Source organism: Macaca thibetana, chromosome 3, assembly GCF_024542745.1.
Source record: "Macaca thibetana thibetana isolate TM-01 chromosome 3, ASM2454274v1, whole genome shotgun sequence".
Taxonomy (NCBI): Eukaryota; Metazoa; Chordata; class Mammalia; order Primates; family Cercopithecidae; genus Macaca; species Macaca thibetana.
This window is the reverse complement of record NC_065580.1, coordinates 62,486,724-62,499,517: the sequence shown is the minus strand read 5'-3', so window position 1 is coordinate 62,499,517 and position 12,794 is coordinate 62,486,724. Positions and strand designations below refer to the sequence as shown.

General features: G+C 36.8%; 1 protein-coding gene across 8 annotated transcripts in view; it reads left to right on the top strand.

The window, feature by feature from the left end:
* Nucleotides 1-1,143: 1,143 nt before the first annotated feature.
* Nucleotides 1,144-12,794, top strand: part of PCLO (piccolo presynaptic cytomatrix protein) — a 396,658-nt gene continuing 385,007 nt past the window's right edge. For all 8 annotated transcript variants that reach the window (XM_050782798.1, XM_050782796.1, XM_050782795.1 and 5 more), the window contains exons 1-2: nucleotides 1,144-1,746; nucleotides 7,672-9,256. In XM_050782798.1, coding sequence (XP_050638755.1) covers nucleotides 1,499-1,746; nucleotides 7,672-9,256 — 1,833 coding nt within the window. In that variant the 5' untranslated portion in view covers nucleotides 1,144-1,498. The remainder of the gene's footprint in view (nucleotides 1,747-7,671; nucleotides 9,257-12,794) is intronic.

The window sequence follows — 12,794 nt, the reverse complement described above, 5'->3', positions numbered from 1 at the left end:
TATGTCATTTTTTTTTTGGCATTTGTTACAAAAGATGTTAGCATTTGGTTCCCTCATAAGAGACTGCGTTATTTTTGTTGTTATTTTTTAAAAATCAGTTGCAATTTTTGGTGCTTTTATACTGGAAACTACAAATTCACTTTGGAAGGTACAAGATTGAACTACGTAATGATTATTGCAAAAATGTGGACTTACTTTCTGAGCAACTTATACATTTCTGTTTGATTTATTTATTCGTTATTGTTCCCTAACCTCAACAGCTAAGACATTAAGTCCACATTCTGAGGAAAGGTAGGTAACAACATTGAGGCTGCAGATTCAGTGCTGAACAGTCCCGTCTAAGAAATGTAACAGCAAGAAAAGCGTAGGAGTGATAGTCGAGAGTGGGTCTGAAAAAGTGGTTATTATGATAATGTGCTGCTAACCAATTGTGTGACTATAACTTAACAGTCACCCATTAAATTAACTTTTTGGGGTTCTTCTGTCCACACTTGTTAAAAAAGGGGTGGGGGAATAAAATCATGTTTTCAAAATTTCATACTAAAACATTTTAATATTTTTACAATCTGGATATTACTGCAGAACCCCACGTCCACAACTTCCCGTAAACTTTTATTATTGTGTAGTCCCTCCCTTTAGAGAACAAGTTATAAGCACTCAAAACCTTAGCTGCTTACTAATATTGTATCATTTAAAATAATTTAATTAACAATCGAATTGTTCTGTGAAAGTTCTAAATGAAAAGGGCCATTCTTAGCTCCCTTGGGAAATGTGCCTTAAAGGTATCAGGGTCTCTCTTGCTAATCTTCAGTTACTCGAACCCTTTCCTAGAATGTTTTAAAACCTTCTTTTAAAGAAAATAAATGAAACTACAAATCCCAAGAGCCAAAGCTGAAAACAGACATTTCCTCTCCTGCCCCTCCCGCCCCCTTTAAATCTAGGAGTCTAGAAAGCTAAAACTCAAGTTGAGGCATCCTGAAATATGCCTGAAAGAAACGTCGCCTGTTTCTTCCGTTTTTAGCCAAGGGTTCACCGGGCTCCTTTAAATCGGTGCTGAGAGCGAGGAAGGATCCGGAGCGACGCAGGATGGGGTGGGCGTGGGCCGCGGGCATCACCTGTTCCGAGAGGCGCCTGCGCACTGCGAGGGCGCGGGCGAGGAGGCGGTGCGCGGTGGGAGGGGCGGACGGCGCCCGGCTGGCACCGCTCAGATCTGCTTCTCCTCGGCTCCGGGCGCCGAGGCGGCGTCCAGGAGGCGTCTTCTGCAAAGGTTGCCTGGCGCTGTCCAACATGGAGGAGGCACCGGCAGCGGGCGTTACCTGCGAGCAGGACTAACTCCCTCCTGGCGTTCCGGGAGGCAGTGCCTGGTCCGGAGTGCGGGGACTCGACTTCCTGCACGCCCCGAGGCGGACCCCGGCTCTGACTGCTCCCCTGGCCGCGGGCTTCTCAACTAGGACGCGGCGCGAGGAGGGAGTGCGGCGGCCCCGAGTCTCCCTGAGCCATGGGCAACGAGGCGAGCTTGGAAGGGGAAGGGCTCCCGGAAGGGCTGGCGGCGGCCGCAGCAGCCGGAGGAGGGGCTAGCGGGGCGGGGAGCCCCTCGCACACCGCGATACCGGCCGGCATGGAAGCGGATTTGAGCCAGCTGAGCGAAGAGGAGAGGAGACAGATCGCCGCTGTCATGTCAAGGGCGCAGGGGCTGCCCAAGGGAAGCGTCCCCCCGGCCGCTGCGGAGTCGCCTTCCATGCACAGGCATGCACAGCATGATGTATATGTCCGGGCATATATGTACAGCTTCCCGTGCACATATGTGCCAGTCCGTATGTGCCAGCACGGCGGTACATATATGTCGCCTCCGTTCATTTTATTCTCCCCAATGGGGTGGTCATAAAGATATCCTAAGCCTTTTGATGGGCGGAATAAAAATGATGCATTGTAGAGTTTCTGGTGGGATAGTCAAGGGTTACATTCTTGGAACTGTGATTTTAGGTTGTGATTTTTGGCCTTTTGGAGCCCTTTCCCTCTAGGATGGCGTGGAGAGACGCCCTCCAGTGTTTTACTAATCTGGAAGTCTTCCATTAATACAACACGGACGTGTTGGGAAATAGATAGAGCTGGGTGTTTACCTGTCTCTGTGTAAACCTCTTGGCCATTGCGGGGTCTTTTTCTCTGTGAATGATGTCTAAATATTTCTGTAACAATACTTTAATCCCATTGTAGGTGATTTGTCCTCTCTCGCCACCCCACCCCCAGAGGAGAGCAGAAGCTGTTTAGGTAGAAGGAATATAATGAATATACCTTTTATATTAATTGAGGAACCCTAAAATATGTGTGGCATTAAACAGATGGTTTGGTCACAGCAGAGCAGGTGCTGTACATGTATTTCTAAATTAGCATATGCTATTTTAAGCCACTGCTCTTTTTTATGCAAAAGTGGCCTTCAGTTTAGGGAAGAACATGTGAATTTTATTACCTTAGAAAATAATTTTGAATACATACTTTTAAAAACAAAGCAAATAAATGGCAAGTATAAGAGCTAATCAGTAATATGAACGTATTCATTTCCGCCTGTAACTCTCCATTTTCCTTCATCCCAATAGATTAGTTGTTTTCTAATTAGAGTACTAAGAGGGTATAATCATTGTGCCTGCCTTGCCTTTCTTATGGTAAACAAACCCTTTAACTTTGCACCCTCTAGTAGAGAACAGTTTTCTGTCCGTGGTCCTGAAACAATTTCTCTTTTATGACAACTGAAGGGAAACCTACAATTTTCATTTGAGATATTGTAAGCACGAAAGACCTGGATATATAGGTGTATGTCCTTATCCTCTACTTTATAAAATGATTAAAAAAAAACTTAGTCACTATCACGTAAGCATAATTTTGCCAAATCATAGGAGAAATGTAACATGTTTTATGGGTAGTGACAGTATTTTCACATAAAATCTTAAATGCTTAAAATCTGCCAGGTAAAAAGCCTATTTATCTTGAAACCGCTAGTACTAGTGAAAACTAGCCCCTTTATGTTAAGTATGTTTTTCTGTATTTTTAAACTATGAAATCTATGGGGCTATTTCTTTGGAAAAAGTCTTTCTTGTTCTCTTATCCAGTTTATGATATGTATGTACTGTTTTCCTCTACTTGATGAAAACTTGACTAGGAAAAAATAATTAGCGTTCATTCACTAGACTTTCACAGGATAATAACAAGGTACAATACTTTTATTAGCCTTTTAGAACTGTATGCCCGATCTTTTATATTTTTTCCTAAGAGACACAAGCAACAGGTTTATCATGCTGGTTAACAATACCAGTTACAGTGAGATCTTTGATTTCTAGATTTCTAACTTTTCTTCTGTTCAGAGGGTGGCTGAGAAACATTATTTCCACCTATTAAACTGTTGCTTCATGCAGTATTTGTATCAGATAGTATACTTTTAAAGCTCTCTACTGATAATTTTGTTAGGGTGGAAATCTTATCAATAGGTAGTGTGTGGCCCAAACAGTTATTGGTGAAAACTTTATCCAAATACTAAAAAATAAACAATAATTTTCTTACTTTTGCAACTTGCTCTTAAATTTTACTGAAAGATTTCTATAAAATGTACATAACTTTTTAAAGTTGTTTTCCCTATGTATGATAACCAAAGCAACATTTGGTTTATCACTTAGACTTTTAAAGTTATAGAGTTGTGTAAATTTAATTAATATAGGAAGGCATACACAAATTAGTTGAAGCTTTAAGCATTTAAGTGGTGTGAATTGAACATAGAATCTTAAAAATAAAGACTGAGAGCATGAGTTTTTATCCTATTGACTTTAACCAACTCAGCAAATTACAAATACTTCTTAGTCAATGTGTCTCATGTTCCTTGCCTTTAAATAAGGCTAATAATACCTATCTTACCTGTCTTAGAGAGTCCATTGAGGATCATTTAAAAGTTGACATGAATGTTTTTGTTTGAGTTGTAATTTACATGAACCCTACAAATATAAAGAGTGGTAATATCAATATCAACAGTGGATGACACTGTCACTGATGGCTACAGGCAAATTGTTGAATTGTACATTGTTTTTCAGTTATTGTGATATGTGAATTTTCTTTTGCATGTGGAAAAATCAGTTCAATGGAGTGTAAACCACCTCCTCCTCCCACAAACCAGGAGTGAGGATACCAGATTTCTGTGACTAACTAGTTTTATGACCTTGAATTAGTCACTTAGCTTCTCTTAGTCCTTATATCCTGGCACTTAGAGCATAAATGCATAGATATTCATTTATATAATATATATAAATTAACAGATAGTCCCAAAGTTGCTTATATTTCTAATTTATAAAATTTTGTGTGACTCAGCACTGTCAAGTGTCACTGCTTGTTGTGTTCCATTTATAAAAGATTTTATTACCTCAGATACTTTTACATTCCTACATTTGCATATATGTTTTCCTCATCTTAGGGGAAATATTTTGTTTTCTGCTGACAATTTGAAAGAAAAATTCTAAGGATGACAATAGTAAAATGAAAAGGGAGACAGTACTAAATACAGGTAGTTACAAGCTAGCAGTAGATGACAGGTTACAAATGAAATGCTCGTGGATTTTTAATTCATTTTATACCCAGAGAAGTGCACTTTCATTACTTTTTCTACTCATTCTATTTACAGTTCCAGATATATCATACGAGAAGGGCTTTATTGAAAAAGCTTCTCTGATTAGTAGAATATTTAATAAGAATTCTAACTGAACTGATTATTTTCTTTACTACTTTCAGCCTCCTCTACTGGGCTTCTTCCTAAAGGTGTAGGCCAAATCCAGGTTCTAAAAAGAATATGGAATTTATCCATTTATATCTCAGAAGGCCTGTAGAAGAATTTTTAAGTGAAAGCAATTCAAGAAACATTAAAGTAAAACAAATACATGATATATTTATTCCTTGGTTCACTCATTGGTAATCATCCACTTATTCATTAATTCATCAAATATTAATGCTCATCTACTAGTTGCCAGGCTTGATTCTAATGATGCAAAGATAAGTGAAATATATCTTTTCTCTCTAGGAGTTCACAGTCTAGTATATAAGGCGGAGATTGCATTTTAATCACTTTTTCTTTGACAGTAAAACTGTTACGCCTAACAAAATTTCACCAAAAGACAATAGCACCTTTACATTTTTGTTTGGTATTGACAATTTTTTCTCTTGATTTTGTTTCCATTTCCCACTCAAAGATCTCTGTGTTTTACTCTTATTTACATAGTTACAGCAACTAAAACTAAGTTTAAATTATAGGACAGTCTTTAGGGTTGTATGCCTGTTTTCTAATGGGGATTCTATAGTAAAGTACAACTTATACTTGTGGGAAGTACATGCAATTATAATCCCTGGTGCAAGCAGCTTGCTTTCAATTCTGCTGTTTCTGATCATCACAAATATTTGGCATTCATGAAGTTTATTTTTTGGTGTTTTGCAGACATGATGGATTAAGTGAAATATCAAAACAATGATTAAAATAAGTTTAGTAGTATTTTCAAGAGATAAAAATTTAGCATAATTAAGGATAGATTTTTTTTTTTTTGGTACTCTGCTTAAAGTTAGATTTAGAGGACTCTGTACAGGGAAGTTATTTAAACAAAATGCTTAATAATTACTCATAGGATTGCCATACCTGTAATCAGCCCTAAGCATGTGCTCTTCAAGGGAATGGTACAATATATTAAGTAAATATAGAAGATTTATAGAATAATGTCAAGGTCTGAATAGTGTAGCTATAAAGAAATGTTCGGAATGATTTTCGCCAAATGGAAATATGTAGCAGTGCATTTTAGAGCTACCTTGGAACTATTGGAATTAACTAGGGTAACACTTTTAGTTCTGTTTAAGTAAAGACTACAGAGACATGGTAGAATATATGTATTTTTGTAAACTTTTCCTTGGAGGAAATTGCAAAAATTCAGAATCTACTTATTTGTCTTTTACCAGAAAATCACTTTATGCATACATTGCCATTTATAGATTATTTTCTTTTTTTCTAGGTGTTTGCTACCTAGAAGTAATGCTTCTCTGCTTCTTTCTGCTATCCCTTACATCCTGACCTGTGTTCAAATTTCTATGTCAGGAAATTTGGAAAAAGTTAATTCATAAGAAGTATTGATTATGAAATAAAATATTTGTAATATGTCTCATTAGCAGATAAATTTTGTTAAACCAAATTAACCTATAAATCTCTATTCTCATATTATATTTTAGGTGCTACTAAGTTACTTTCTTTATTCTTGTTTCCTTTAATGAAAAAGAAACTTATGTTTTTCAAAATTTAAAAAGCTTCATATATCAAACAAAAGACTTATAATCTGATTTTCTCCATAATTCTAATTTAGAATATTCTTTTAGCTGCAACTTTATCAATGAAATATGAATTATTTTAAGTTTCTGTATTTAATATGACTTTTGGCTAAAACAATAGATATATACAAAGTAAGAAACTCCTATTTTAATTATTTAACCATAGTCATTTAAAATGTATCATGTTTCCAAGGCTGTTTTAAAAAACACATCTTATATATTCGTCTATGAATTAAGCTATATCTTGAAAATTAATTACTTGCTACATTTAATCTCAATGTCAATAATAAATTAGATTACTAATAATCGATCAATGGCATTAGGAGATGATGTAACAAACACTGAGTAAAGAGATATATGGATACCAAGATATATCTCAAGACGATTTAAGCATCTATTGTTGCTTCCCATAAAAATTTCGGGTTAAGAATTAGTTATTTTTTCAAAAAGATAACACAGATCTTGAGAATAAAGATGGGATTGTTCCTCAAGAATGTCTAAATCATGAATGTAGAAATTCTTATTCTGTAAAGTTTTTTAAGGATAATAGTTGATGAATAGTGCCTTTCTAGGTGGTGGCATGGGGATAATCCCCAGTCACTCTCTGGGGCTCTCAGGATTTTAGGTACCCACATCTGTGTCCCAGTCTCTCCTGGCCAGTGATCTGGATCCCTAGAAGCCCAAGTAAAATTAAATAGATTATAAACTTTTTAGCATTCCTGGGAAAACATCATGTAAACTCCATTATCAGAAACTCCCCTTATTTCACATTGTATTCCCTATTTAGCTCATGTAAATTCTCAAAATGAAGTTTTAAAAAAGTCTCAGCAGACTCCTACATTTAAAAATGAATATTTTTAATTCTCAATGCTGCTAGCATTTGGAAGACTTTCTTTGATCATAACTTTTGATAAAAAGAAAAAATACACTCTGTGAACATGTATGTCTTATAATATGACATTGCATTGATTTATTGAGGTTTTAATTTAAACCTATATTTAGTTAAGTTTTAAGGTCAGATTCTATTAAGTGCAAAGATAAATTACTTTTATTATAAGTATTTTCTAATTATATATTTTAATTTTTATCAATCATAAGAGCAAATTTTTTTTTCTTTTCTTTACCTCCTTGTTGAAAATCTGTACCCATTAAAAGAAAGAAAAAAAAAGTATTAAAAGTTTTATGAACACTTAAAGGATGCTACAAAAATGGGTCTTAGTAATATTTATACATTCATAATTTTGAAGACATAAGCAATAGCTTTTTCATATTACTTTGATTTGAAATAATTTCCATTATTTTCACTTTTTTTTTTTTTTTTTTTTTTAACTCTTCTAGGAAACAAGAGTTGGATAGTAGTCATTCTCCAAAGCAATCAGGAAGACCCCCGGACCCTGGGCGTCCAGCTCAACCTGGTCTCAGTAAAAGTAGAACTACAGACACTTTCAGGTCAGAGCAGAAATTGCCTGGGAGGAGCCCTTCCACTATTAGCTTGAAAGAATCAAAGTCCAGAACTGATTTTAAGGAAGAACACAAATCTAGTATGATGCCTGGCTTCCTCTCAGAGGTTAACCCTTTAAGTGCTGTCTCCTCTGTTGTAAATAAATTCAACCCTTTTGATTTGATATCAGACTCTGAGGCATCCCAGGAAGAAACCACCAAGAAACAAAAAGTGGTTCCGAAGGAGCAAGAAAAACCTGAGGGAATCACAAAACCTCCGTCACAGCAACAGCCACCCAAGCCGGTTCCTAAGCAGCAAGGACCTGGTAGGGATCCACTTCAGCAGGATGGCCCTCCCAAATCAATATCTTCTCAGCAACCAGAAAAAATTAAATCACAACCTCCAGGTACAGGAAAGCCAATTCAGGGTCCTGCCCAGACTCCTCAGACAGACCATGCAAAATTGCCACTTCCACGAGATGCATCCAGGCCTCAGACTAAACAGGCAGACATAGTAAAGGGAGAATCAGTTAAACCTTCTCTGCAAAGCCCATCCAAACCACCTATTCAGCAACCAACTCCTGGAAAACCTCCAGCACAGCAGCCTGGACCTGAAAAATCACAGCCTGGGCCTGCAAAGCCCCCAGCTCAGCCCCCAGGGCTAACAAAGCCACTGACTCAACAACCAGGGACAGTGAAACCCCCAGTCCAGCCACCAGGGACAGTAAAGCCTCCAGCTCAGCCTCTTGGTCCTGCTAAGTCTCCAGCTCAGCAGACTGGGTCAGAGAAGCCTTCATTGGAGCAGCCTGGGCCAAAAACTCTAGCTCAGCCTCCTGGAGTTGGGAAGACTCCAGCTCAACAGCCAGGGCCAGCAAAGCCTCCAACCCAGCAGGTGGGGACACCAAAACCCCTAGCTCAACAATCTGGGCTACAGTCTCCAGCTAAGGCACCTGGGCCTACAAAGACTCCAGCTCAGCAGGCTGGGCCAGGAAAGATTCCAGCTCAACAGGCAGGACCCGCAAAGCCTTCTGCCCAGCAGACTGGCCCAACAAGGCTTCCTTCACAACTGCCTGGTCCAGCAAAGCCCCCATCTCAACAGCCTGGCTCAGCAAAGCCCCCACCCCAACAGCCTGGCTCAGCAAAGCCCCCACCCCAACAGCCTGGCTCAGCAAAGCCCCCATCACAACAGCCTGGCTCAGCAAAACCCTCAGCTCAACAGCCTAGCCCAGCAAAGCCCTTGGCTCAGCAATCTACAAAACCAGTAAGCCAAACAGGATCAGGAAAACCTCTGCAGCCACCAACAATGTCTCCATCTGCAAAACAGCCTCTTTCACAAGGCCTCCCTAAAACCATCTGTCCTCTTTGCAATACCACTGAACTTCTGTTGCATGTTCCAGAAAAGGCCAATTTTAACACATGCACTGAGTGTCAAACCACTGTCTGTAGCCTCTGTGGTTTTAATCCCAATCCTCATTTAGTGGAGGTAAGTGCATTTATTCACTGAGTCCATACTCTTCAGCCATATCATTGTCTTACACAAATGATGCTTAACTAAACACATACATGACATGATGGCGTTGTCTTTCTCTGGATTCTCCCCTCCTTCCTTTGTTTTGTTCTCTGTCAGTTGTAATTTTTTTTTTTTAATATTTCTCTAACTGGAAGCCTCAAACATTGCCACAATTTCTGAAAATTTGGCATATAAGACAAATATAAATTGATTGAAAGATGATGAGTACCTACTCATTTCACTCTATATGTAAGACCAACACGGTTATTTAGCATACAGTGACATTGCTTTGACTTTTACATTGGTCTTCCTACCTATCAAAATTTTGGTACTCATAAATATTATTTATATTTGTGTTAGAAAGAAAAGTAGATAATGTTTTCAAATTCTGAATACAATTTTAACTTAAAATTGAATATCCTTTTTAATCTGCACATCCCTTTTCCCTGCCACTAATTCTGATATATCAAATGAGGGCATGCTGAGAGTCTTTAATAACAGTATTAAATCATTTCACAAAAGGAAGAAGTTGTTAGAGCAGATTCAGAATGTATGGGTGACTTCTCAGATTACAGTTTATAACTCCTAGGCTTGAATCTGGGTAGCCTTATGTTTCCAAGGGTTAACTGGGTAATACTTTCTGACTCAACAAATTATAAAAGGGTTAATTGTGATACAGATGAGTACAAGTTTGTTTATTCAGATTGAGGATAGAAGAGTAGTTCTCAGCAAGTCAACTGACTGTATTAATATTAGTTCAGCATGAAAAGGCCTGGAATAATGTAGCATTTTAATAGGTAGAGATTCAGAGTTCTTTTTAGGGGAAGGGACAAGAAGACACAAAGCATTTTTAAAAACTCAGAAATTCTCTGGCATTAAGGAATAAAACAGTGAAGATGGTATAAAGAAATGGGCAGTGAGGTTGGAGATAGGTTAGAGTCAGACTTTGGCTTTTCACATTTAGTAGGTAATGATGAGCATATAAATAGAGAAGAGGTTTAAGATCTAAGAGAATATGAGAGATTCATTTTTTAAAGAGATCTAATAGCCTCTGCTTAATGAGAAGACACAGAAATCATTTAGCCTGTCTGGAGGACAACTGTTAGTGGACTATCTGTGCATTACATCTGCAAGCACCCCAGGAAGTAACTGATAGCAGGCAATGAAGGATTATGTGATTTAAATATCCCTGAGACGTGAAGCTTGTATACTTTTGTTATAAATGAAATATATCATGATAATAACAATAATGATGATCATTGCTAATTTATGTTAATGTGATACTTATGAAAAAATGATGCAGGTTTAAAATATATCAACTTTTGGGTTTTCTAAAGTAACTTACTTTTTAAAACAAAAGTAGTATTGAGTAATTTAACTTTTCAAATAAATAATCATTTATAAAACTACAATTAATAAGAATATGCTGCATTTGATTTTATGGAGAAAATCAGAATATAAGTATTTTATATATATACATATATATACACAAATGTTTTTATATATACATATATGTAGCTTTTTAAGTTTTGGTGAAATATGCTTCTCCCCATATTATACTCTCCTTATAGGAATGTGAAGTAATAATGACTTCAAATGATAGATGATCATTTTATAGTGTTTGGATTTGTCTTGGTTTTGTGGCAATTTACAAGGCAGAAATATGCAGCTAGAAATTTAAGCTGTATATGCTATTTCTACACCCAATATAAGAAAGACAGATATTATTTGAATACCTACTATGTGAAAGATATTCTGTTATATGTTTGGTGAGATATAAAGATAACTAAAACATGAATATTGATCTTAACAGATTAAAAATTACTAGATAATACATGCACAAGAAAATAGAATATGTGACCAGATGATAAGAGCTGTGAGAGATATGAATAAATATTATGGACTTCAGAGTAGAAAGTGCTCATTTCTAGGGGATGAGATTAAGGAAAACTTCATGGGGAAAATGGCATTTGAGCTGGGCATATAAAGATGGGCACTATTTCAATAGATATAGGACATGAAACAGTGTAATAATTTGGGCCCAAAGTTGGAACTCCAAAAGTACAGAGTGTATTTTAGGGAGTCAAGAATAAATGTAGGTTAGCTAGGGTGATGGAAAAGAAATGGGCAGTGAGATTGGAAATAGGTTGAAGTCAGATTTTAGCCTTACACGTTTAGCAGGTAGTGATGAGCTTCCTACTTTTTGAAAGGTACCTCAATTAATATGATATACATTTGATAGTTGATTGTACTAATTTGTATCAAATGCCTCGTTACAAAGCATTATTGAATGCTATGGGAGAATCAAATATTTGTAGATGTGCAGTCTTCTCTCAACCATACATAGGGGAAATACAACTTGCACATAAAAAGAACATCTATATATTTATTGCCATACAAAGTAACTTTGAATAGGGCTTTCTAGTTCACAGAGTCCTTTGTTTTATTAAAATTAAACTCATAATTTTATGGACATATATGTTTCTTCTCTATTATACCAATGAGGAAGCTGGCATTCAAATAGTTACTATAGTTAGTTTAGTTGTGAGGATCACCCAGATAGTATATTCCCAAACAGAAGTCAATCATTCTGATTCCAAATCAGTTTACTTATGGTAGGAAGAGAGATGAAGTGTTACAGTGTCAAAGGAAGAAACCATCACCATCAGTGGGGATATTAGAGCTATCTTCATGAAAGGTGAAGTATGTGAGCTGGGAATATGAAAGATAAGAATTTGAACACACATAAATGAGCATGGAAGAAGCTGGGAATATAAGGGCAGGTAGAGGGACTCACTAGCTATGTAAAGGCAGGCATTTCCTTATTGACTGAATAAACTTGGACAAGCCATTTACACTTTCTGTTACAGTGGCACCATTTGACATATGAAAATAATAACATGCTCTCTGCTACACACACTGGAAGATTAACTGAAAATTTGCATGAGAAAGTATTTTAGATACGTGAAGTTCTTTTAAAGTTGCAATATATTGCAATAGATAATCTTAATATTTGAAACAAATTTGGCCTTTACATTTATTGTACATTCTTTTTTACATAGATAACAATATTATAAATTCTTAGATGCTGAGACAGCCATCTAAAGACTTTGGATCAATAGTATTAGTGATATCATTTCGTTTTAACGTTCATTGATTTTTTTTCCTTTAAGAAAAAATGCAATCAAAAGTTCCAATTCTGAACTCTAGAAAGGCGTCTTTTCTAATACTGCCTACCAAATGGCCAGTTTCTCAAAATCCTAAATTATATGGCGGTCAGAATTGAGAAGTTAGAGCTCTAGAGAGAGACTCTAAACTTCTGTTATAGGAGATAAGGTAGGTGAAATTTTGGGGACAACCACCACTTATGTTGTGGTGTAAACACCGTAACTTTCATATGTATCCATGAAAAAGTAAATCTTCATCTTCCAAAGAGGATGTAACACTCTAGGTAAAGTTGCCCTCAAATATTCAGATTGAGTAAACCGTTTTTCTATGCAAGATAGAGACA